This window comes from Ceratotherium simum, chromosome 35 (assembly GCF_057802395.1).
Source record: "Ceratotherium simum simum isolate JZ-2026a chromosome 35, ASM5780239v1, whole genome shotgun sequence".
NCBI classification, from domain to species: domain Eukaryota; kingdom Metazoa; phylum Chordata; class Mammalia; order Perissodactyla; family Rhinocerotidae; genus Ceratotherium; species Ceratotherium simum.
Window position 1 is genome coordinate 1,450,914 of NC_141934.1, and position 24,671 is coordinate 1,475,584.

Consider the following 24,671-nt stretch of genomic DNA (forward strand, 5'->3'; position numbering starts at 1 on the left):
CCAACTGTTGGGTATGTCACAAGCACCTGCTCACTTACCTGTTCATATCATAGCCTCTCCAACTGATCCTAAGAAAACTTTCAAGACAGCACGAGTCTTTCCATCTATTGGTCACATCTCCAAGCCATCTTCCCAGCAGGTACAAACTCTCGATTTAAGCTCAAAACAGATAAATGGACACACAAATAGAAAAGACTAACAAACCACATATTCTGTTGTCACTCACCCAACAGAGACAAGATCAGTCAGGAAACCAAAAGAACCAGGCACCAGAAATCAAGTCCTCAAAAAGAAACAAAATCAGCAGCCACTATGGAAAACCTCCTCATGGAAAACCTTGAGGAGGGTCCTCAAAAAATTAAGAATACAAGTACCATATGATCCAGCAATTCCACTTCTGGGTATTTATCCAAAGAAAAGAAAAACACTAATTTGAAAGATGTATGTACCCTCATGTTCATTGCAGCATTATTTACAATAGCCGAGATATGGAAGCAACCTAGGTGTCCACTGATGGATGATTGGATAAAGAAATTGTGCTATCGGGCCGGCCCTGTGGCTTAGTGGTTAAGTGTGCGCGCTCCGCTACTGGCAGCCCAGGTTTGGATCCTGGGCGCACACCAATGCACCGCTTCTCCGGCCATGCTGAGGCCGCGTCCCACATACTAGAAGGATGTGCAGCTATGACATACAACTATCTACTGGGGCTTTGGGGGAAAAAAAGGAGGAGGATTGGCAATAGATGTTAGCTCAGAGCCGGTCTACCTCAGCAAAAGGAGGATGATTAGCATGGATGTTAGCTCAGGGCTGATGTTCCTCACAAAAAAAAAAAAAAAAGATAAGTTGTGCTATATATATACTATGGAACACTAATCAGCCACAAAAAAGAATTAAATCTTGCCATTTTCAACAACATGGACAGAGCTTGAGAGCATTATGCTAAGAGAAATAAGTCAGACAGAGAAAGACAAACACTGTATGATCTTACTAATATGTGGAATTAAAAAAACAAAACAAACAAAAACAAACCAAGCTTATAGATACAGAAAACAGACTGGTGATTGCCCGAGGTGGGCGGAGGGTGGGGATGGTGGCAAAATGGGTGGAAGTGGTCAAAAGTTACAAACTTCCAGTTATAAAATAGATGAGTTCTGGGGAGGTAGGTAATGCACAACATGATGACTATAGTTAATAGTACTCTATTGTATATCTGAAAGTCGCTAAAGGAGTAGATCTTAAAAGTTCTCATCATGAGGAAAAAAATTTTTCTGTAACTGTGTGGTGACGGATGTTAACTACACTTATAGTGGTGATCATTTTGCTATATATACAAATATTGAATCATTATGTTGTACACCTGAAACTAATATAATGCTATATGTCAATTATGCTTCAACTAAAAAAAATAAGTAATCAAGTTCTTACCATGCTACCAAGGGACAGGAGCCCAGAGCACAGGACCAGAGTAGGACGCCCCGTGGCGCCCCCAACTGCCAGTCAGGAGTGGCACCCAAGGGCTCCAAGAGGCCCATTACCTGGAGGGAGTGAATGGGGATCTGAAGGCAATGTTCAATCCACGCCAAATCGGGGCATCTGAACCGTTGGGGGAAATGCAGCCCACAGTTAGGGAGATGATTGTATTCAGGCTACAGCAATAAGAAGAAAGTTCGCTCGTGAGGAACGTCTGCAAGGAAAGGCAGGGCTTGGTAAACAAGGGGGTAATGAGCAAGGAGGGGGTCTCGGCCTAAGTGTGGGCAGAGCGGTCCTTTCAGGTCAGCCGATTCTCAGCACACAGAATCGGCGTTCTCGCCCACCGTGCTGTTCCAGAGCACCAGGCTCACACAGATTTCCATATTGGCTGTCTGACTCAGTGCTTCTGCATGTTCGGTGGCTTGTGAGTGTCCACTCTGTGTGTCTGCCTCGGTGCTCCATGTACCTGCACGTGCAGGGTGCGTTCAGGACTCGTATCTGTGTTTCTAGTGGAGTGTGTGTGTGGGGGGGATGTGTGTGTGTGTCTTTTAGAGTGAGGGCCGGCCGCAGCATGTAGTCAGGTCTGCTGGGCTATGCGTGGCTGTTGCAGGCTCTCTCAGTCCCTGTATTTGTTTGCTGTGGGATGTGTGTGTTTCTTGGTGTGTCTGTCTCTGTGTTTCTGTGTGTCGGATGATGTGTGTGTGTTTGTAAGGTATGTGTCTCAATGTTTCTGTGGATCTGGTGGAGTGTGTGTGTGGGTGGCAGGTTGTGTGTCACCGAATTTCTGTTTGTCTGGTGGCATGTGTGTATGTGTCTCAGTGTGGATCCATCTGGGGGTCTCTGGTGGAGGGTGTATGTGACACACAGTGAGGGCCTCTCAGTGCTTCTGGGGTTCCAGCGGTGTGTGTGTGTGTTGCAGGGTCTGTGTCTCTCTAGCTGTAAGTTGGTGGTGTATGTTTTTGTTCCCATACAGGGTTGTGTCTGTTTTGTGGGTCCTTTGTGGCCCCTGGTGCATGGGTGTGTGCGTTGCAGCGAGTGTCTGTCTCGGTTTTCTTGTGTCTGCTGGTAATGAGTCTGTTTTTTTCTGTTTCTGTGCGTCGGCTGGATCTGGTGTGTCTTGCGGGTAATTGTGCTTCCCTATGTTCCTGTGGGCTGACTGAACATGTCTGTTTGCTGCAATGCGTGTGTCTCTCTCGGTGTTTCTATGGTTCTTTTGGTGCATACATGTGGTGTCACAGGTGTGTTTCTGTGGGTGGTGAACTGTGTGTTTGTGTTGGGGAGGGAGTGTTTGTTTCTGTCTAGTAGACTGTGTGTGTCCTGGCAGCTGAGTGTCTCTTGGGTCTGGTTGTGTGCGTGGGTCCGTGTTGAGCGTGTGTGTCTGTCTCGGTGTTTCTGTGCATCTGGTGGTGTGCATGTTGTCGTGGGTGAGTCTCTCCACGTTTCTGTAGGTCTAATGGAGTGTGTGTTGTAGGGTGATTCTCTCAGCGTTTCTGTGTGTGTGTGGTTGTGTGTGTGTGTAGCTGTCTTTCTGTGTGATGTGTGCTGTCCCCCATTTGAAACCTGGCCGGGTTCAGGCCTTCTCTAGTCCCACATTCCTCCCGCTCCTTTGTGCTCTGTGCTACAGAAAATATTTGCGTTTTCCACGACTCATAATTTTTCCTCCTCAATCGCTACCAGATGTGGGTCCTGTGGTCCCCGTCCCCATGGCAACGGAGGTTCCAGCAGCCTCGGTTCCCTTTTGTGGCGCCTGCACTGGGAGCTGGCACTGCTGCAGGCCTGAGGGGGTGGGGAGGGAGCGGGTATGAGGCAGGGGGCTTGTGGAAGGGTCCCAGCAGCTGCCTCCCCAGGCAGATCATCCTAGGAGGCTTCTCAGCCTGGCTGCCAGAAGTTCGGAAAGCGCCCCTGCTCCCTGAGGCACCCACACAGAGGGGATCCTGAAGGTCAGAGTCTTAGGCGAATGTGAGGCTCCCAGGGCAGGGGGAGGAGGGGCCACGGGAAAGGCCCAGTCAATGTGACCACTCTGGTCTCCCCACACTATGCTGATCCAAGCTGGGGGGGAGAAGAGCTAGAGCCAGGTGTTGGGGGGGTCAGGGAGCAGCAGTGTGGAATGTGGTGGTGCTGTGGGGAGGGGCACAGCAAGACTGTGGGCTGAACCACTGCACTGCCCTCCGCCACCATCCTCAGTCACTGCCCTGCGCTTGCTGGGCTCAGCTGGGCATCTGCCCCTCCTGGCTGACTTTAAGCCTGTGTTCTCAACTCCAGCAGCCAGCAGGGCCTGGTGCCCGAATGGATCAGAGGCTAGCCAGCCGCAGGGCGACAGCTGGGACAGTGCCCAGCTGGCCTGAAGGCAGCAGCGTGCCCCGGAGACAGGGAGCCTACATTCCACGTGCTGTCTGACCAGGCCCGATGCAGGGACTATGCCCATGCAGCCCACGCCAGATGTGCTGCCTGTGGCGTGACGCCATCTCCACTTAGGTGGCTGAGCCCCTGTACGGGTCACCGAAGTTGACCTCAATGTGGTATCCAGCCAGAGGGTGACACACTTGCCAGCTGAGATCCCTGAGCTGCCAGCATTGGTCAGCCTGATGCTGTGTTGGGGGCTGCAGGGTGGAGGTGGGGAAATGATTGGAGAATCTTGGCAGAATCTTCTGATGGAAAGAGCTGGGCATCAAAAGATGGAAAAGAGGCCCTCCAGGCAGAGACAGGGAGATGGGAGGATGGAGGACAGTGGGCACAACAGAAAGATAAGGCTCTGTAGCTCAGGAAGGTCGTGTGAGAGGCCTGCCCAAGGGCATGAAGCAGTGAAGACCCCGGGGGGACAAATGGTCACGGATAGAAGGCGAGGCCAGAAGGGGCGCTGGCTGAGGCCAGGCAGCAGGGTGCTGCCTGCAAGGCCAGCCAGGACTGTGGGCCAGGCACGCTCCCCTTCCTCTCCCTCCCGTGGACAGGCGGGGTGGGCGGGTGAGTTTCCGGCATAGGACAAGGAACCCATTGAGGCGGATAGCGGGGCTCTGTGCACTGCCAGACCGCCTTGTTTGTGCCAGATGAGGCCCAGCTGGAGGCTGTGCCTGTGGCCCACTGCCCCCTGGCCCCAGCTTCTGACCCGCCCCAGCCACACTAAACAGCTCAGAGCCCCCAAGTGTAAGAGCAGTGGCTACTGGGGAAAGCACAGGTCAGAAGCAGCCCCACGCACTGGCTCCTTGTAGCCAAGGCACTCCACCCTTGTTCCAGCCCATTCTTCATCCAGGCGGCCACTGGTGGACACCCAGGAAGGGGTGGGCCAAGGTGGGTGCCCAATAAACTTGATAAACAAATGAATGATGGGCAGATGGACACAACCCACTTCCAGGGTCCCCGGAGACCCACACCTGGGCTCCCAGGCTCCACTCAGGCCGAGGGTCCTGGGGCGTGAGTGCAGGCTGGAAGAGGTCACATGCAATTTCTTGGGAAGGGCATCCTTGTTTGAGGCCCAGCAGATAAGAAGCAGTCAGAGCACAGGACGAAAGAAGGCACTTTATTAAGAAAGCTTTGGCCAAGCCCCTGCCGGGAGGAGCCGACCCTGGGGCACCCGGATGGGGTGGGAGCAGCCCTGCCGGGGGCTATAAATATGTCTCCTCAGGCCACTGGAGTCGCCCCTTGGATTCTCACGGCGTGTGAGGCGGTGGGAGGCCATCAAAACCAGCTCGACAGCTGAGGGGCCAGGGCGCAGGGAGGCTGGGGCTGGGGGCGCAGGGAGGGGAAGGGAGCGGATGGGCGGAACCCGGGAGCGCTGAGCCCCCTGAGGAGCAGAGACCAGCCCTCCTCCCCAGGCTCCGGTCAACCGGATGCCCCGGAGTGAGGCCAGTAGAAGTAGCCTCGGGCTACCAAGGAAAAGAGCCTCCAGCCAGAGGCGCCAGGCCCTGGCCAATGAGAGGCAGCCGGGGCAGAAGTGCCTCTGGTCTCAGCCAATGAGAAGGCAGCCCCAGCCAAGTGCACTCTTGGCGGGTAAGAGATGGTCACGTGGCAGAACCCTCCCGTCCTCGGCCTTTGAGAGCTGGGCTGGTCGGAGCCCTCCGTAACTCGGTCAGTGGGAAGGGAGTCGCCAGCTAAGCGCCTGTCAGGCCTCGACCAAGGGGATGGCGCCTTCCCGCCGAAGCGCCGAGCTCCAATCAAGGAGCCGCCGCTGGAGCCTGAGCCACGGAGACGCAGCCTCCGCCAGGCCGCTCCTGGCCTCGGGCCCCGGGAGGCCGCCGCGGGAGACGCCGGGCGGGCGCGGGACGCGGGGTGGCAAGCAGCGCTGCTAAGCCGGGGGAAGCTGCGGGCACCGCGGGGTCGCCGCCTGCTACAGGGTGGGCGCGCCCGCCCTGCCCAGCTCGCCCGCCGCTTCCCGGCTCTTCTTGCGCGGGGGCTTCTGGATGGGGGTCTTCTTCCGGGGGGTGTCCGGCACGGGCGCGCCGGCCGCCGCCTTCTCGGGCCCCGGGGCCTCGGACGCGAGGGGCGCGCGGGCTGGTGACGCGGGCAGCACCGAGCGCTTGGCCTTCTGCGGCGGCGCCGGCTTCTCTCGGGGACTCTGCGCGCCCGGGGGCCCCTCGGCGCGGCCCAGGCTGCGAGTCTTGTCCCGCAGCTCCGCGGCCAGCAGGGAGGCGGCTTCGGGGGCGCTGCGCGGGGCACCGCCAGCGTCCGTGGGCTCTGGGAGGCCAGGGCCGCGGCCTCGCGCCCGAGCCCGGGGCGGCGAGGGTACGGCGACGGCTGGCCCCTCGGCAAGCCCCGGGGGCCGTGGCATTAGGTCTCGGGCCCGGGGGCTGCCGGGCTCCTCCGGCCGCGCCGACGTGTCGCTGGGCGTCCGTTTCCTCTTGCTGGGGCTGGGCGCGGCCTCGAGACCTGGAGGTGGCGGCGAGGGCGCACGGGCAGCGGCGGCGGCGCCGTGCTTTCCGTGGATCCAAGACACCTTGGGCTTGGTGGCGGGGTCGGGTGGTGGCGGCTTCCTGCGCTCAGGCGATGGCGAAAGCGACAGGCCTCCAGCCTCGCCCCGGGCCCGGGCCGGCCGGGCCACGCGCGCATACAGCGCCCCGCCAGGCCCCTCCACGCTCGACGCCGACCGCTCGCTGTCGGAGGACGCAGGGAGGGGCGTCAGCTCCTCAGCCGACGCCGACGCCGGCGCGGGCGAGGGCGCCAGTGCCTCAGCAGGGGAGGCAGGGGCCTCCGAGTCCCGTCTCTCGGTTGCCGCCTCTGACAAGGGAAGAGCGGGGCGGTCACCAACTCTGGAAAGAGCTCTGGCCGTCCAGCATCCAGGGGCAAACCCGTGCCTTCCCTTCCCCCCTCCTTCTCTTCCCTCTCCTCCCGGCCAGGCTGGTGCTCAGTCGCCCTGCCATCCAGATATACCCGGCGCATTAACCACACAGCGCTAACCACAAACAGTTCAGAGCCCCAGAGCGTGCGGCTGAGTGCTAGGGGCTGAGGGGCAGTTCCATAGCTGAGCCCCGACCTCGGCCTCATCTCGCACCCCTCCCCCACCACATCCCCAGCCTCGGGGGCCACCATCATCAAATCTGACCCCAGAACACCTCCAAGGAGATTATTATCCTTCTTTAGGAGATAAGGCTTCTAAGGCTCAGAGGTTAGTTACCTGCCCAAGGTCACCTAGGGGGATGGTCAGAGGAGGAGAGAGGCCAGAATCCCAGCCCATCAGGCTCCTTCCTGATGTGTGTGGGCCAAGGCTTTAAGGGAAGGTATGCCCCCATATTTTACAGACCCCCTCCCCCACTCCTATCCCCTCTGCCACCTCTTACTCAGGCCCAGAACCTTCTCTCTGCCTGGTCTCTCCTAGAAGTGAACCTGGGCTGTGGCGAGAGACAGGAGAGCCACCGACCTCCCCAGATCCCACCGCAGCTGGGTGCCAGGCAACACAGAACCCCACTCTGCAGCCTCTGCTGTATGTCCAACCTGTTAACAGCATCACCATGCCCTTCCTCTCTATACTGCCTGTCCCCCAGAGTACATAGGTCTTATAAGCTGGAACATTTCACTGGGCTGGAGCCAGGTGCAAGCAGAGCGGTACTCACCCTCATGGGGTACACAGTACACGGGGCCTTCATCAGTGGTGTCAAAGGAGGAGAACGAGGCCCGGGAGGACCATGATGGCGAGGGCTGCTCCAGCCCCGAGGGTGGCTCCAGGAAGCTGCAGTTGAGTGTGTTATCCAGGTCGTGATGGGCGACTGGGGAAGAAGGGAGGCACAGCTGCCAGGGGCCCCGCCCTGCCCCAACCTGTGTCATCCCTAGCCCTCCTGCCACAAATGGAGTGTCCAACACCAACCCTACCCTAAGACTGTGGATGGGACAGGCAATTCAACAGGCTGAGTGACACTAGGCCAGGACCAGAGGACGGGTAGCAGTGACCCGAGAAAAGAGAGAGAAGAGGGAATAGCATACTCAAAGATGCAAGGCTACCTCGTGCAAGCCAGGGAACTGAAAAAGGTTGGGCTGAAGTATTGGAAAAGAGACAGGGCCAGAGAATATCTAGCTGGGACCTGCCATCAGGGCCTCCAAGCCATGCTTCAGACCCTGCCTCATGGGACCCGGGGAGCCTTGGAGCATTTTTTCAGCCCATATGTGCAGTGGCAAGGTTGCACTTTGGCTCAGCCCATTGCAGCAGGCTGCACCCCCAGGCCTGGCCTGCACGGCTGGAGACCCCACAATGGGGGGAATCCCAGAGGCTGGCTGGTCTGTTGCCCTTTCACAGATGAGATGTAGGGTCCAGCCCCTACACCTGTGTCCAGATTCCACTCTGCTGAGTGGGCCAAGGCCCTTTCTCAACTGTCTCAATGTTTACCTCCCAGGAGACTGAGTCTTCCCCTCCCCCTCATCTTCTGAAACAAGTGGTCAGCGTAGACAGAGAGAAGCAGCACCTCCCCCCCCCCCCACCCGGAGTCCTGCGGTAGGGTGGGGAGGCTGACGGACCACCTTCAGGGCACTGCCGGGGATCCCGGCAGGGGGTGGGTCTTCTTGTGGCAGAGTATTCCCACGCACAAATGCCCTGCGTTCACCTGCAGCCCCCACCAGGACTTAGAGTGTACTCCAACAGACTGTGGGGGGCCTGCCCGACCTGGATGTCCACACACCCCCACCACAGCCAGATACCATCACTCACATTCACCGGGACAGGACCCCACGCCTCCCATACACGCCCCACACCTGCCCGCACACCCAGGACTCCTGCCTTCCTCCCCGGGCTCGCCCGAGTCCGCAGCCCCCCTTTCCTTCCCTCTGGTCGCACCTCCCCACGCCCACCCATATCAACATTCGAGGCCCCGCATTTCCTACACCGATCCCTTCCCACCAATTCCCCAGGAGCCTCCTGCGTAGGGAGGTGTTCCACCAGAGACCCCGTGCTGGCATCCTTACCTACGACCTTGGGCAGCTTCTGCCTGCGGAGCGGGATCCGGGGCAGCTTCATGCTGATGCGGCTGAAGCGCCCGCACAGTCGCTGGGGCGCCTTCTTCCTCCCAAACTTGAGCTTCCTGAGGGGGCGGGGCCTGAATGAGGGGGCGGGGACGGGGCGGGGCCTGGAGAGGGCGTTCCGATCATGACGAGAGCCAAAACACTGGAGGGCAAGGCCTGAGCTAAAGATAGGCAGGGCCGCGCCCCAGCGGCGGGGCCTGGGCCTGAGCCAGGGGCAGGGCGGGCGGCGCCCTACACAGGCTGCTGTCTGAACCCAGTAGGGAGCGGGACGGCGTCGGGGCTCACCGGCGCGCGGGGTCCTTGCCGCGGCAAGCACAGCAGCAGCCGAGCAGCGAGAGCAGCAGGCCGAGGAGCAGGGCAAGCAGCGCGCCCGCGCCCATCACGCCCTTGCGCTGGTTGGTCTCTGTGGGGGACACCGGGTCAGCGCGGGTGCAAGCACCCCCACCCCCGCCTCCAAAGGGACGCCTCCCCCACCCACTCACCCAGGCGGCAGGCACCAGTGACAGGGTCGCACGAGTCCTCGTGGCAGCTGCAGGCCTGGGCACAGTCCACGCCATGGAGCCCGGGCGGGCACGTCAGGTTACAGCTACGGGGTCGCGGAGTCAGGGAGGGCCACAGTGGCCCTCGGTGACGCCTCCCACCCTCGCCCCCGTGGCCAGCCAGCGGCGGTCCTGGAGCCGCTTCTCTAGCTCCCTTCTCTAAGGACTGATGCAACCAACACCCCCCCACACACACACACCCTTTCTGGCACAGGCTGGGCGATCAATGTCTTGGAAATGAATGTGTGCACGGGAAGGGGTCTAGGGGACAGGATCCATGGCCACCCGGTGGCAGTGCCATTTCTGGGGCTGAGTTCCGTGTGAGTGGGAAGAGGGGTTACCAGACCAGGCCCTTGGCTCTAAGTGGAGGTCCCTGGTCGCTCTACACCAGCTCGGGGTCTCCTCAGCCTTGCAGTCCTCAGGAGCCCACTGACCACAGGCTGAACGGGTCGCCAGGTCCCGCTCCGAGCCCCGGCTCCACATCAGGGCAGGAAACTGCCCCAAAGAGCCTGTTGTCACGCCCTAGCCAGCAGCACCTGGGGTCTAGCGGAAGCCCTGTGTCGGGTACGTACCCCCCAACCCCTTTGGGTCCCCGGGCACTCACTGGGGTCCGTGGACGCCGGGGCTGCACAGGCAACGCCCCGACTGGAAGTCGCAGTGGCCGCTACCGCAGTCGGCGCACACGAATGCGCAGTCCTCGCCGTAAGTGCCATTGCTGCACTTGGTCTCGCACCTAGAAACGCGGGGAAGGGGCATCCGCGGAAATGGGGGCAAACGAACCCAAAGCCCATAGTGCCCTCCGCGGGAGGCATCTGGGCGGAGGCAGGGCTGGGGGGCTGCGTGTCTGGGGCTGACTCGGGCCTGGGCTGCTCACCGGTCGCCAATCCAGCCCGCGTTGCAGCGCGTGCACTTGCCGGTGACGTGGTTACAGGCATGCCCGTCGCGGCATGGCGGGCAGCGGTGACCGCAGCCCTCGCCGTAGAAGCCGGTGGCGCACGGCTGGTCGCACTTGGTGCCGTTCCAGCCTGGCTCGCACGTCAGGCAGCGGCCCTCGGCCACCGTGCAGGGCTGCTGGCCCTTGCACTGGCCGCATCTGGGGAAGGGGCGGGAAGCTAGGCGGGGCCCGGCGCCGCCTCACCCCCGCCCCCTTCGGGGGCCCGCCCCTCTTCCTCCCTCCTCGCCGGCTGGGGGCCCGCGCTTACCTGCGGCGGCAGCCCAGGCCGTAGAAGCCGGCAGGGCACGGCTCCCGGCAGTACTTGCCGCGGTAGCCCGGCTCGCAGGCGCACGTGCCGTCCACAGGGTGGCAGCGGCCGCGGAAGCACTGACAGTAGCGCTCGCAGCGCGCGCCGAACGTGCGCTCACGGCACTGACAGCGGCCGCTCTGTTGCTCACACGGCGACGTGTTGCAGGCGCACTGATTATTGCAGCTGCGGCCCCACCAGCCTGCGTGGCACAGGCATGCGCCCGTCTGTGGGTCACAGCGCGACGTGGCGCTGCAGTAGCACGCGCTGGCGCACTGCGCGCCCCACCAGCCAGGTTCGCAGCGACACGCGCCGCTCCGCGGGTGGCACACGCCGTGCTGGCACTGGCACGCATGCTCGCAGCGTGCGCCCCAGCGCCGCGCGTGACACGTACACTGGCCCGTCACATCCTCACACTGCCCGTGTGGGTGGCAGATACACAGCTCCTTGCAGTCGGGGCCCCAGAACTGGCGCGGGCACTCTGCAGGAGCGAGCGGAGAGAGTGGGAAGCCCGGGCGCTCGCGAGGGAGCACAGACCCACTCTGAACCTGCCCGCGTCTCACCCCCCGCCTCTGGGGACTCGCCCCCAAGCTGGATCCTGTTCCCGGGTCAAACCCCGCCCCACTCACAGGCCCCGCCCATCTCTCTAGGCTCCCACTCCACTGCCCAGCGCCCGCCTGAATGCGCGCTCACTGGTGTCGCAGTTGGCACCGAAGTAGCCATGGCGGCAGCGGCACTCGCCCGGCCGCACGCACACCTCGTTCTCCGAGCACGTGGAGTTGCCTTCGCACACCGCTGCGGACGAGAGGAGCTCGAGCTACTACGCGTCCAGCGCCCCCCATCCTTCCCCTGGGTGCCCCCGCCCAGGCCCCCAGGATGCCTCACTCACCGATCCCACACTCGTCCCCCTGCTGCCTCCAGCCGGTGCAGCACGTGGGCTCCTGGGAGCTGCAGGCAGAGAGAGGGCGCCTGAGCCTGAGCCCCAATCCCCGCCCTCACTGGGGCTCCCCAGCAACCTCCGCCCTGCCCTCAGGAGGTGGTTACCGAGGGCCCACTCTGTACTGGGTACTGTGGTAGGTTCAGGAGATACCCAGTGAATGAGAAAGACACAAATGCCAGCCCTTGGGGAGCGGACACTGGGAAGCGACAGAGGGCAGACCACCAACAGATCTAACCTCCAAGAATTTCTCAGTCCCCTCTACAAGGGGTCTAGCCACCCCTTCCCATCCCGCTAACTCCTCTGTGCCCTTCTTCCCCATCCACTAGACACTGAGAAGAGACCCCACACGTCCCAGGATGGGCAGCAGTGAGGTGGGGGGCTGGGGAGAGGTCCCTGGGCCTCCAGGACCTGCTCAAGCATGGAGGTCTAGGGCATCCCTGGGGGTAGGGGCCGGGCCAGATGGGTGTCAGTGATCTAGATGTGACATGACCTGGACAGCTCCAGGACTGGCTGGGCCAGACGGACACACCTGGATGCCCAGTTGTGGGTAAGCACCAAGGCAGATGGGCAGCCTCTCAGTGAGGTGGGTGAGGCCACAGTGAGGTGTCGACTGGGTGGAGGGGTCTCCTGGAGGGGCAGGGCACATCTGGGGAGTCCTCCATGAGAGTAAGGAAAGACTGTGAGGGCTCCAGAGCACCGGGGCAAGACAGGAGGTGGAGGAAGGAGATATTAGAGCATCTATTTATACTTTTATAAAATCTTACTTAACTTTATTTAGCTTTAAAAGGTGAACAATGTTACCTCAGTAGGAGGTAAATAATTTATAACTGTCGCATATCGGGGTGGTGCAGCCTCCAAAACCCTGGGCTCATGGGATGTGTGGGCACAAAGGTTTGGAGGCCCTGCCCATGTGAAGCCATAACCACTGGAGAGGGTGCATGAGGGCTGAGCTGGGGTGTGCCCACATTGTGGGACAGAGGAGGCTGAGAAGGAACAGACACTCAAGCTGCAGTTTCCTGGGATCCCATCAGACCTAAGAGAACTTCACCCAAATCCTAAAGGCACATAGCAGCCATTCACACTTTAGAGAAAAAGAGTGTGCTTCTTTAGAAGGATTTGAACCTAGAACCTGGATGTGGCGGTGGGAGGAGGCTGGGAGGGGGCCTGAGGACCTTGGTGGAGTGGGAATGGCTGGGAAGGGAAAGGCTGCAGCTGCCTCACTTCATGCCCCTCAGAAGATGCCCCCCAACCATTCCCCAGTGCCCCACCCCACCGAAAGGGCTTGCTTCTCCCTCAGGCCAAAGATGTGGGACCTGTGGAACACGACCCATAAAATCCCAAACTGCAGGCAATGGGCCCAGCTTATTTTCCACAAATAAAACTGGAAAGCAGACACAGCAACACAAAGCAGGCCTAGCTTTTCCTGTCCCCCCTCCACTGTCTCCACCCACCCAGCCCTGCCCAGGGCTCCTAGATGCCGGTCTGCAGGTAGACCCAGGTCTGCTGGCCCATCACCCTCCTGCCTTTTCTGAACCCAGGTCCGTGGGTAGAGAGCCTCTGCAGGTGTCCCTCCTGCAGGCAGCTTTGCCAGATGGCCTGCTGGGATGGCCTTGGAAGCACTGACCACATTCCGCCCTGGCCAATGGTTCTGTGGTTAAGAGCCTGGTTTTAGGGCCACACTAAGCTAGATTTGATGCCTGGGTCTGCCACTTGCTATGTGAGCTGGGCATGGAACTTAACCTCTCTGGGCTTCAGTCTCCTTATCTGTTGAATGGGGCCCATGGGTTTGGCAGAAGGATTAAGAGAATGAAGTCGTGTGAAGCGTTTAGCATGAACTAAGAGCTCAGCCAAGGCTGTAGTCTGCTCACCAGCCCATGCTGAGCAGGCTCCAGGAAGCCTCTGAGTTCACCTGGTTCCTCCAGCATGGCCGGCACCCTGGCCCCACCCTAGCAGAACTAACATCTCTCAGCAGGACGGAACACATGAGGGATCACCAAGAATAGGAGGACGACCCTGTGGGACAGCCACCTTTCCTTCTGGAAAGGGCTGGCAGACAAGGCCGGGCTGAGGTGGCAAGCCCCTTCTCCTGAGATCATACAAAAGTGAGATGAGGAGAAAGACGGCCTGGTGCGGAGGCCACTCCCTGCACTCCAGCTCTAAGTTGGCAAGACCCTGTGGTGCCAGGCCACGGGCTGGGCCCAGGCCCCTCAGCAAGCAGGCCGTCCTGCAGGCTGCCCCCTCTATGGTTCACTGTTATTGCAAACAAAGCTGCCATGATTTAAACCGTGATCTTGAACCTGCCCACGCCACTGCAGCAAAGCTCCCAGAGAACACTGCTTGTTTACTGTGCCAATGTCCGGCCCCATTCTCTCCCCAATCCTGCCAGGAGGCTACTCTGCCCCCATACTACCTGGGACCCCATACCTGCCTGGCTCCCCTCCTGCCCCCCTGGACATCCCTCCACTGGTTTCTGATCCTCTCCTTGGGTCTCTCTTTTCCTCTCCTCTGTCCACACTAGCTCCTTCAGGAAGCTCTCTGGGTCCCATCAAGACACGGACAATGCTGTGGAGCTCTCCAGCGGGGCCCTCCCCGCTCAAAACTGAACTCCTAGCCTCCCCCGACCTTGAGTCTTCCCCACCTCAGGTAAGCCTTGTCCTTCCAGGCTGGGAGGCTGAAACCCTGGAGGCAGCCTGTATTCTGCTCTCACAGCGCATACCAGATCCATCAGAAACATGCTGGCTCTGGGGCCAGCCTGGTGGCGCAAGCGGTTAAGTGCGTGCACTCTGCTGCGGGGGTTCGCCGGTTCGGATCCCGGGAGCGCAGGGACACACCACTTGTCAAGCCATGCTGTGGCGGCATCCCATATAAAGTAGAGGAAGATGGGCATGGATGTTAGCCCAGGGCCAGTCTTCCTCAGCAAAAAAGAGGAAGGTTGGCAGATGTTAGCTCAGGACCGATCTTCCTCACAAAAAGAAAAAAAGAAACACGCCGGCTCCACATTCCAAACTGGATCAAGGATGGGATGGGCCACGTGTTCCCTGCCCTGCCCCAGCCTTGTGAGAGCCACCCTCGCTCTCTCTGGCTTCTCCTAACTGACCCTGCTTTCTGCCCTCCTACCCCCAGTTAACTGACCCTGCTTTCTGCCCTCCTACCCCCCAGTTCATCTGCCACTTCAGTTCATCTGCCAGTTCATCTGCCACCTGGCAGCCAACCCTGGTCAGATCCCACCTGTCCTCTGTGCAAAGCCACCAGGGGTTCCCACGGCCCTCAGGCAAAAAGCTCAAGTCCTCACAAGTGTGGACAGACCCCCTGTGGCCTGTCCACCCTTACTCTCTGGCCTCTACCCTCCTCCCCCGCCCCCTGGCTCTGCCCAGCCCCCATGTCCATCAAGGCCCTTTGCACTCAGGGCCTTGGCTGGGACACCCCAGGGCTCCACCTCCTCTCCTGTGGGCCTCTGCTCCCCGGATCACCTGAAGGGAAACAGCACTCCCCAACTCAACACCTCCTCCCCAGCACTTGCTGGACGTCAGAGGACTTGCTCTAAGTCCCCTCCACCTTGGGGGCAGGGGCGTTTGTGTCTGCTGCTGTATCACTGCACCAGCCGCAGGCTGGACACACAGCAGTCTAGTCCTCCTGCCTCCCGGGGAAGGGAGCCACCTGAGGGAGCCTTGCCAGGCCTGGCCTTGGGGAGATAAAAGAGATGGCCCAGACCTGGAGTGAGTAGTGCCCACAGTAGCTGACCTTCCTGTTAACCAGCTCCATACATGATTGCAGTCATCCCCCTCCACTCCATGAGGTCGGGAGCACCACCAACCCTGTTTGACAGGGGGAGACAGGTCCAGAGAGGTTAAGCAGCTTGCTTGGGTCCACATAGGTGGAGAGAGGTGGTTCCAGGATCTGTAACCCAAACCCGGGCTCTTGGCTAGTGTAATAGGCCGCCTCATGGGGAGATCTCCGGGCGAGGGAAATGGGAGCAGGCTCCCGACAGCACCAGCCTGCCACCGGATCCCCCAGCACGGACCCCCATGGGGAAGGAGGGCTGAGGCGGACAGACAGGGCTGGGCAGCGAGTGCGCCCTCCCCCTCTCCAGGCACGCCCCGCCCGCCACCGCCGCTGCATTCTTGGGGCCGGGGAGGCCCGGGAGGCGGCGGTGGCGGCGTCGATGAGAAGCAGATGGCGGGCCAGGCCGGCCCCCGCCCCGGAGGCGGGGCTTGAAGCGGGGAGGGGTCTGCGCGCCTCGGGATCCGAGCTCGGAAACCCCGCGCGGCCCCCTCAGCCCCTTGCCTGCAACGACCGCCGTGCCCCCGGACGCGGCCTCCCCCGGCCCTGCGGCCCAGGGCGCCCCAACGGGACCCAGCCCAGAGCCCCGCGGCCGCCTCTCCAGCTTCCTACCCGCGCGGCGCCCCCCCACAGCCCCAAGGCGCGCCCACAGCCGGCTCCTTGCCCCTGCACGGAGATGCCCTTGATTTCGCCGTCACCTCCGACGAGCAGATCAGGTCCTCCCACCCCTGCGCCCACTCCGGGCGTCCTGTCCTCTGCTCTTCACCCTCCGCGCAAGGTCCTGGGCCCGCTGCCCTCCGGCAGGGCCTGTCCCCTGCTTGTCCCCCACTAGGTTCCCCAGCTCTCTCCTCGTGGCGCCCCACCTCTGTGCGGCCCCTCCGCGCACCCAGTATCCCCACCCGCGAATTCCACATCCTTCTGATCCCGGTGCACGTCATTGTCCTTTCGATTCCCGCTTCTGGTCCACTCTGAGCACAGGCTCCTTGGTGCCCACCTCCATCACCATCTTCCTCCCACCCGCGCCCACTCTTTCTAAGACTCAAATCTGTCCTTCCGAGTCTCACCTTCCTCAAGACCTCCCCGGCTCCCTCCTCTCAGCAGCGCCGTTCCATCTTCCCTCGACCCTCACCCTCCCTCTATCCTGACTCCAGCCACACTCCTGCCGGGGCGTTTGCACATGCCATTCCATCTGCTTGGAATTCCCTCTCGGACTTCTCCTTATGGCCTTCACAACCCGGCCCAAGGGTCCCCTTTACTAGGTCTGAAATCTCGGACACCGCGTGTCAGCCCTCGGGGCGCCCACTGCACCCCGTTCTCTCCTCAGCAGACTTCTCGTCCGAGGTATCTTTGGATGCACCGTCGTGGCCCGGCGCCCAGGCTCGGCCTGGAGCGGAGCCGGCGTCTGCGAGGGCGGCCGAAGGGGCCCGCGCGTTTGGCGTAGGGAGGTCTCGGGCGCACCTCACCGACGCTAGACGCACCCCCCCGGCCCCGAGCGTCCCCCCGCCGCCCCCTCCCCAAGCCAGGCCGGGCTCCTACCCGGGCGCGCGGCACACGTTGCGGCCGCGCGGGTTCAGCTCCTGGGGCGCCGCGGGGCCGGGCAGCAGCCAGAGCAGCAGCAGCAGCAGCGGCGGCGGCGGCGGCGGCCCCTCGGCTCCCCGGCGGCGCGCCGGCCCGGCCCCCCAGGGCCCTGCGCCCTCCATGCGGAGCGGGGCAGGCGCGGGGCGGGCGCGGGGCGGGCGCGGGCGCGGGTGCGGCCGCAGCGAGAGCGGCCGGAAGCGGAGTGCGCGGCCGGGCGGGGGGCGGCAGGAGGGGCGCCGGGCCGGGCAGGAAATTCCACATCGGCTCCCTGATCCCGGGCCAGCCGCGGCCGGCCAGGCGGCAGCGCCCGCCCCGCGCGCCAGACCCCACCCTCCGGCCGTGCCGCCACCCCTCCGCGCAGCCCCCGCCCCCACGCGGCCGCTCGCAAACTTGGGAGCGAACTTGGAGAACAGCCGAGAGTTGGAGGAGGGACGGGCTACGGGGCCCGCCCGAGGAATCCCCGGTCCCCGCGCCTTTTCCTCCCTTCCCCAGACACCCACCGGAGAAGCCGCCTCTGCGCGCTCACTGTGCGGACGGGCCCGGGTCGGGAAGGCGGATGGGGGACAACGGCGTGACGCACCAAGGACCCCCTCACCCCCAGCGCCTCGGAACCGGCCGGGGGAGGGCGGCCCGCAGACGGCCCAGGTCGAGGCCGCACTCCTGCTCACCGCTGCGAAGCGCTTGTAGTGCACGGTTGTGCAGTCAGCTCCTCCCGCGCACTCGGCGCAATCAAAGCCTGCAGGGGACGGCCGGAGCGGGATGCTTGAGGCTTGTGGGTAGACTCGGTCAGGACCGGAGGCCTGGGCGAAGGGGGTCTCCATAGGGACGGACTGGAGAGACGCCGGGGAGGTAGAACGGCCCAGCCATGGGCTCCGGAAGAATGTGGAGGTAAAGGCAGAGGGAGGCGGCCAGAGAGCTTCAGGACGGGAGACCCAGCAATAATCTTGTTTGTCAAGGGATGAAAAGGCGCTGGGGAGCCTGGGAGAGGAATTCTGCTTGAGAAGGCTGTTGGATCACCGGAGAGAAAGGTCCAGAAGGTACAGTCAGGGCTGGAGATAAGGGAGCTCCTGCATCAGGAGGGGTGGAGTACAGCACAGAGGAGAGCAGGGGAAGCAGGGCCTGTGGGGAAGGAGATTGAGAGGGACAGGGCCTAGGGGGACAGGGAGGAAGAGAAAACTCTGGGCCTGCGGAGCAGAGGGGTGCCCGAAGCTGGGGCAGGTGGCAGACCCAACCCAGGGCCGAGGGAATAGGAAGGTCGCAGGCCTGGGAATGGAACAAAAAGGGGGGCAGCCAAATCCCAGAAAAGATAAGCTTGTCTTCTGGGGATTGGAGAGTTGGCCAGAGGGCCTGAGCAGGGAGAGGGCACCTGCCTTCTCCTAGGGGAACAGGCTGCATGGACGCTCCCTGAGAAGGAGGGAGAGGCCATATTCTTCCTCAGTTATACGAGGGTGCGGCTGGAGGAGTGGGCTTGGAACAAGGGCCACTGAAAGGCCCAAGGCTGTGGGCATCACCAGGCTCGCTGGGCCAGAGACCTGTCCAGGGCAGGCTGGTGGAGGGTGGGGAAGAGGAGGGCGGGGGGCTTTGGAGGTTAGGGCCCCCCGCTCAGCCATGCTAGCGCAGGCAGGGGAGGGGCGGGCCAACAGTTGAGTGAGCTGGAAGGGGAAGTCACATCCGTGTGGTCACAAGTGCAAACACTTCTCAGGGACAAGTAAAAAGGCCAACCACTTCTGGGCAGCTCCACCTGGGCACAGCCCTGACCTCAGCAGTGCCCTCCCAGTGCTGCTCCCACTGGCTGTCACCAACAGAGGCCAGCAAAAGTCTATGTGGCTGCAGTATCTGCCCTGCAGCTTGTGGCAGCCCAGCTCCCCGGCTTTAGAAGCATAGACCCCAGGGATGGAGGGGACACTCACCCCAGCTGGACTAAGTTCAAGAACAGGCACCTCAAACCCCATCACCTTCTTTCCCCTTCCCCTAGAGCTGACCCTCCCAATTCCCACCTCTGTGAAGGGAACCACCTGGAGAATACCTGCCCCTGCACCGATCACCAGGACCTCCTAAATGGCTCAAGACTCTACCCACCCCCACCTGTGTACCACCCAGAGTGGTCTTTCTAATCTCACATCTGGCTGCCCCCCACTGCCCTCAGCACAAGGACCGTCCCCAGCCTCATCTTACTCAGATCCACAGCCCCCTGCATGTGTCCCACTGCAGCCACCTCACAGGTGATACCGAATTCAGGTGTCACGGGCAGGGCCCGTGGTCTCAGCCACCGCCACACCCCTATGGGGAAGTGCAGCTGGAGGGAATGAATTGTCCCGTGCCTGGCCTGGTGCCAGGTGAGTACCAGGATGAGGAAGCTGTGGGTTCACGGGCGCCCACAGATGACTGACAACCATGCAGGCAAACCATGGGAGCCCGGAGCCCGGGCCAACTAGTCCTAGCCAGGATGGCTTCCCAGAGGAGGCTGACTTGAAGAGTGAGGATTCCGCACACCAAAAAGGATGAGCAATGAGCCAAGTGGAGGCATGAATGCAGGGCCTGAGAGCCTGCCAAGCTGGCAAGCCCGGGCTGCCTAGGCCCAGGGGCAGGTGGTAGGCTGCTGGTGGTGGGTAAACACTAGGCTGGGCCTGGAGGATGGACAGTGGCAGGGCCAGGCTGCCGCCCAGCTCTCAGGACCCCTTCCAGGGCTCATGTCTACTCCAACCCCATGCTCTGGGGGGGGCCTCACAGACCCTTCCCGCCTCCAACACAGACTCTTGAGTAGGTCTCTTGCGTAGCTGTGGCTGCACCTTGGTAGCTCTGGGTGGGGAGACAGCACATTGGAAACGGGGGGAGCGCATTTCTGGCACTTCTCCTTCCCAGAAACCTCTAGGGTTTGCAGGAACTGTTGTCCTGGCCCGTAAGGTGGTGGGAGAAACAGGAAGTGCTAGGTCCCTACACCGAGCCCATGTTCTAACACCTTACCCTCGGGAGCAGGGGAGATGACACTGGAGAAAGTGGCCATCCTGTCCCATTAGAAGTTACCCACCAGGGTCAACACTGGGCTTGCCACCCTGAAGTGTAAGTGCATGATGTCACAGTGGGGTTAGGGAGTGAGAGCATGTTTCCTCAGGGGTACCCAAGCCCCAAGAGACAGGGAGGAAGGTCACACAGCCCTGAGGAGCAGACAGTGACTCCCACTGGCCTCACCCCCACACCCCAAAATCCTTAGGGTATCCAGAAAGGAAAGCCCAGAGCAACCAATTGCCTGCCTCTCTCCCCACCCCCTTCCTCCCATCAAGTAGCACACACTGCCCCTCTGCTCCCCTCCCTTCCATGACAGGGTGCCGGCCTCTGCAGGCTCTGGGTAAGGCACTGGGAGACACAGACAAGACCCAGTTGTCCCCTGCTCTGCCCAGCTGTCCGAGAAAGGACAGAGCCTTAGGAAGTCACAGGTCGCTGTGGGGTGATGTCAGGCCGGGAGGCCTGCAGCAGAGTTGGCAGGTGCAGAACCTGTGGCAGCAGGAGGCAGGCGTTCCAGTGGAAGCTCAGCTGCAGGAGCCCCAGCCCGTCCGTTGGGCGCCCCAAGGGTCCCATCCGCTGTACCAGTGTGGCCCTTGAGACCATGTGCTAAGAACTCACTTGGCAAACCTGCAGGAAATGCAGCCCCCGCCCCCAGATCCAAGAGGTGGGGAGGTAGGGGTCCTCTGTGTTGATCGGCCTCCCTCCTCACATGCTGGGAGTTGGTCTCCTGAACCACAGTCTGGGGATTTACTTGGGGCGGGGAAACTGCTAACTGGAACTGGACCCAAGTTCAGAGAAGAGCTCCTCACTGGAGAAGGTGCTCAAGCAAGCCCGGGACCACCTGTCACCAGAAAGGGGCAGGTTTCCAGGTTTCCCAGTGACACCTTTCCAGCTGGGGGGTACGGTGCTCTTCCTGCCGAGGCAGACTCTCGGCCTCCCACAGCCATTCAGCAGCTCTGGCCTTGACTACCACCCCAGAGCCTGGGCCCCCAGCAGCTGTGACCCCAGAAACCCCTGCTTCCTGGTGCTGCAGCCTGGGACAGGCCCTGTGAGGAAGTAAGGCTGTGGCCACAGGAAAACAATTCACACCTTTTGTAAGATGATTTATTTCATTTATTAACAACACAGGGTCAGAAAAGCCTGGCTGTAGGGGATCTGTTTATCGCTAGAACCAGTCTCAGGCAACTTGATGTATCTCTGCTTCCTCACCAGCTCTTGGAAACGCTCCAGCACTGAAGCCCTTGGCTGCTGGGCCGGCTGAGGGACTCACTTTGCCTCCTCCCTACCCACAGAAGGGGACGCAATGTGCCACAGCCCCCTCACCCAGGCACCAGTCCCCAGGTCCCTCTGGAAAAGGGTGCCTTCTTAGCCCAGCAGGGACCAGAACCAGGGAGGCCAAGACAGCTGGTGATGGCACACCCCGTCCAAGCAGAGGAGTGGGCCTGGTCAACTTCAGAGGACCAGGGCTCTTCACAAGCATTTCCCACTGCTGGGTAATCCACAGCCACAGATCTGCAGAGCCCGCAAATACCAGCCGACGGGCCAGTGTGAAGGAAAGGTGGCAGGAGCCAGCAAGTCGGCAATGCCAGGAGGAAGGGTGGCCGACGCCCTGGGGTAAAGTGCTCTGGCCTGGGCCGCCTAGGGGCCCTGCTGCCCTCAGAGCTCCCGCCACCCTTCCCCTCTGACACCGGGCTCCTGGAGCCCTAGTCCTCGCTGGAATTGTCGAACTCCTCCCAGTCAGACACACTCATCACCTCTGAGGCGAAGTCCGGGTCGGCCTGGCTGCGGTCAGGCGACCCACGGGGCGGCTCGAGGAGCAGGGAGCGGGGCAGGGTGAGCACGCAGGCCGCCAGGCCCGAGATGGAGTTGTCCAGCTGGGGCCCCTCCTCCCAGCAGTCCTTCTCCATGTCATAGATATGCACGTAGCCCGTGCGGCTGCCACGGTTGTGCGACCGGCCGCCCAGCACGTAGATCCTGTTGTCCAGTACAGCGATGCCGGGCTCCCCGTGCCCCGCTGGGAGCGGGCAGACAGATGACCACTGCCCGGACGTGCACCTGTAGCAGGCCACCTGCAAAGCCAAGGCCAGAGTAAAGCCAGACACCTGCTGGGACGGGGCTGCGAGCCCACCCCAAGCCAGCTGGGCAGGGCAGCACTCTTGGCTAGGCCACAAGACTGAAGCTGACTGAGGACACAGACCCCAGAGAACCATCTTTATCTCCCCCACAGCATCCAACACCAGGGGAAAGGCGCAGACAAAACTGGAAACAGTTGCTTCCTGACCAATGACGACCGCCAGTGTTCTCTTGTCTTCAAAATTACCCCAAATAGTAAACAAATATATGGAAAAATGTTCAATCTACTAGTAATCCAAGAAGTGCAAAATAAAATGTCAGGGAAGAATTGTCAACTGTTAACTAGCAGCCATTGGGGGAAGAAAAACAAAACCCAGTGGGAGTGAAGATGTCATGAAGCTGTACTGCTGTGCATTTGTCTGACACAGCAGGAAAGCAATTTGGCAATATGTATTAAGAGCCATACGAATTTTATCTTTTTGACTTAATAATCGCCATTGGTTCTCCAGCAGTGGTAGGCAGAATAACAGCCCTCCAAAGAAGTCCATGCCCTAATCTCTGGAACTCGTGTTACTTTACATGGCAAAAGGGACTTTGCATGGGGGGAGGGCAAAAAGGGTAAAAAGGGTCAATTATATGGTGATGGATGGAAACTACACTTTTGATGGTGAGCACATGGTAGTGCATACAGATGCTGAATTATAATGTTGTACACCTGAAACCTATACAATGTTATAAACCAACGTTACCTCAATAAAAATAAAAAAAGAGAGAGAGACTTTGCAGACGTGATTAGGGTACAGACATCAAGATGAGGAGGTTATCTTGGATTTTCCAGGTGGACCCATCTAATTGGACAAGCCTTGAAAGCAGAAGGGAAGGTTTGACAGAGAGATATGAAGTGAGAAGGACAACCTCCTGTTGCAGGCTTTGAAGATGAAGCAGCCTCCTGCCAGAGAACGTGGAGGCCTCTAGAAGCCGAGAAGGGCCTGTAGCTGACAACCAGCAAGGAACTGGGGACCTGAGTCCTACAACCACAAGGAACTGAATTCCACCAACCTGAGTGAGCAAGGACACGGATCCTCCCCTAGGGCTTCTATAAAGGAAAGATGCCCTTATGACATCTGGATTTTAGCCTAGTGAGACCCATGTTGGACATACGACCTACAGAATACACTATAAGAATACACTTAGGTCGTTTTAGGTTGCTCAATTTGTGATGATTTGTCAAGACAGCAATAGGAAACTAATACACAAGAGCCCAGTGATTCTCACCTATTAAAACACAGACTGCTGAGCCCCAACCCCAGAGCTTCCAATTCTGTGGGTCTGGGGTGGGGCTTGAGAATCTGCATTTCTAATGAGTTCTAATGTGATGTGGATGCTGCTAGTGTGTGGAGAGAGAACCACTTTGAGAACCACTGCTCTAACCAAAGGAAATAATGCAAAATACCTGAAAAGCTCTATAAAGCAAGTATTACTTGTAATGTTATTTGGAATAGTTAGACCAACCCAAATGATGCACCAGTTTGACAGACTTCTACACAGCCACAGGTGGGGTAGGGGGTGGCTATGAAGATTGAGTATTAAATTGGAAAATACCCAATACCCACGACAAACTTCAGCCAGAAGCAGAATGGGACGCTCTTTCGCTACAATTAGGTGGAAACAATGCACAGGTAGAAGGACTAAAAACTAGTGGCACAGGGCTGGATTACGAGTCTTTTCCCTCACCCTTCTCCATTTTTTGAAAGTTCTGCAATGTGGTTATATTAACTTCATAATTAAAGTTTTGTTTTTTTTGTGTGTGAGGAAGATCAGCCCTGAGCTAACATCCGATGCCAATCCTCCTCTTTATGCTGAGGAAGATTGGCCCTGGGCTAATATCCGTGCCCATCTTCCTCTGTTTTACATGGGATGCTGCCACAGCATGGCTTGACAAGTGGTGCGTTGGTGCGCACCAGGGATCCGAACCTGCGAACCTGCACGCACCCAACCGCTACGCCACTGGGCCAGCCCCCATGATTAAAGTTTTTAATGATAATAAAAACAAGTAACACCATTCTGTATGAAAGTATAATAGTGGACACATGTCATTTGTTCAAACCATAAAATGTACACCAAGAGTGATCCTACTGTAACTATGGCCTGTGGGTGATGGTGGTGTGTCAGTGTAGGCTCATCAAGGTAACAACTATTCCACTCTGGTGGGGACGCTGATAATGGGGAAGGCTGTGTGGGTGTGAGGGCAGGGGAGATCTGAGAACTCTGTACTTTCTGCTCAATTTTGCTGTGAACCTAAAATTGCTCTAAAAAATAAAGTCTATTAGGGCCAGCCCCGTGGCTTAGCAGTTAAGCGCACGCGCTCTGCTACTGGCGGCCCGGGTTCGGATCCTAGGCGCACACCGACGCACCACTTGTCTGGCCATGTTGAGGCCCCGTCCCACATACAGCAACTAGAAGGATGTGCAACTATGACATACAACCATCTACTGGGGCTTTGGGGAAAGAAAAAAGAAAAAAAAAAGGAGGAGGATTGGCAATAGATGTTAGCTCAGAGCTGGTCTTCCTCAGCAAAAAGAGGAGGATTGGCATGGATGTCAGCTCAGG

At 59.9% G+C, this 24,671-nt stretch overlaps 2 protein-coding genes across 7 annotated transcripts in view; both read right to left on the reverse strand.

Moving 5' to 3' along the window:
• Positions 1-4,964: 4,964 nt before the first annotated feature.
• Positions 4,965-17,204, reverse strand: SCARF2 (scavenger receptor class F member 2). 4 transcript variants are annotated; one of them, XM_087423757.1, is made up of 11 exons: positions 16,944-17,204; positions 11,577-11,635; positions 11,381-11,482; positions 10,649-11,168; positions 10,321-10,539; positions 10,051-10,179; positions 9,390-9,493; positions 9,193-9,310; positions 8,851-8,981; positions 7,512-7,664; positions 4,965-6,678 (listed from the first exon to the last, which is right to left on the reverse strand). In XM_087423757.1, exons 1-11 carry the CDS (start codon positions 17,105-17,107, stop codon positions 5,792-5,794), a joined length of 2,586 nt encoding a protein of 861 aa, XP_087279883.1. In that variant the 5' UTR covers positions 17,108-17,204; the 3' UTR covers positions 4,965-5,791. The 4 variants fall into 4 exon arrangements, with proteins under 4 accessions (XP_087279883.1, XP_087279882.1, XP_087279881.1 ...); XM_087423756.1 differs by having other exon boundaries at positions 8,851-9,011; XM_087423755.1 differs by having other exon boundaries at positions 8,851-8,966; positions 16,944-17,122.
• A 3,853-nt stretch (positions 17,205-21,057) lies between these two features.
• Positions 21,058-24,671, reverse strand: part of KLHL22 (kelch like family member 22) — a 37,726-nt gene continuing 34,112 nt past the window's right edge. For all 3 annotated transcript variants that reach the window (XM_087423759.1, XM_087423760.1, XM_004442359.3), the window contains one exon: positions 21,058-22,057. In XM_087423759.1, coding sequence (XP_087279885.1) covers positions 21,692-22,057 — 366 coding nt within the window. In that variant the 3' untranslated portion in view covers positions 21,058-21,691. The remainder of the gene's footprint in view (positions 22,058-24,671) is intronic.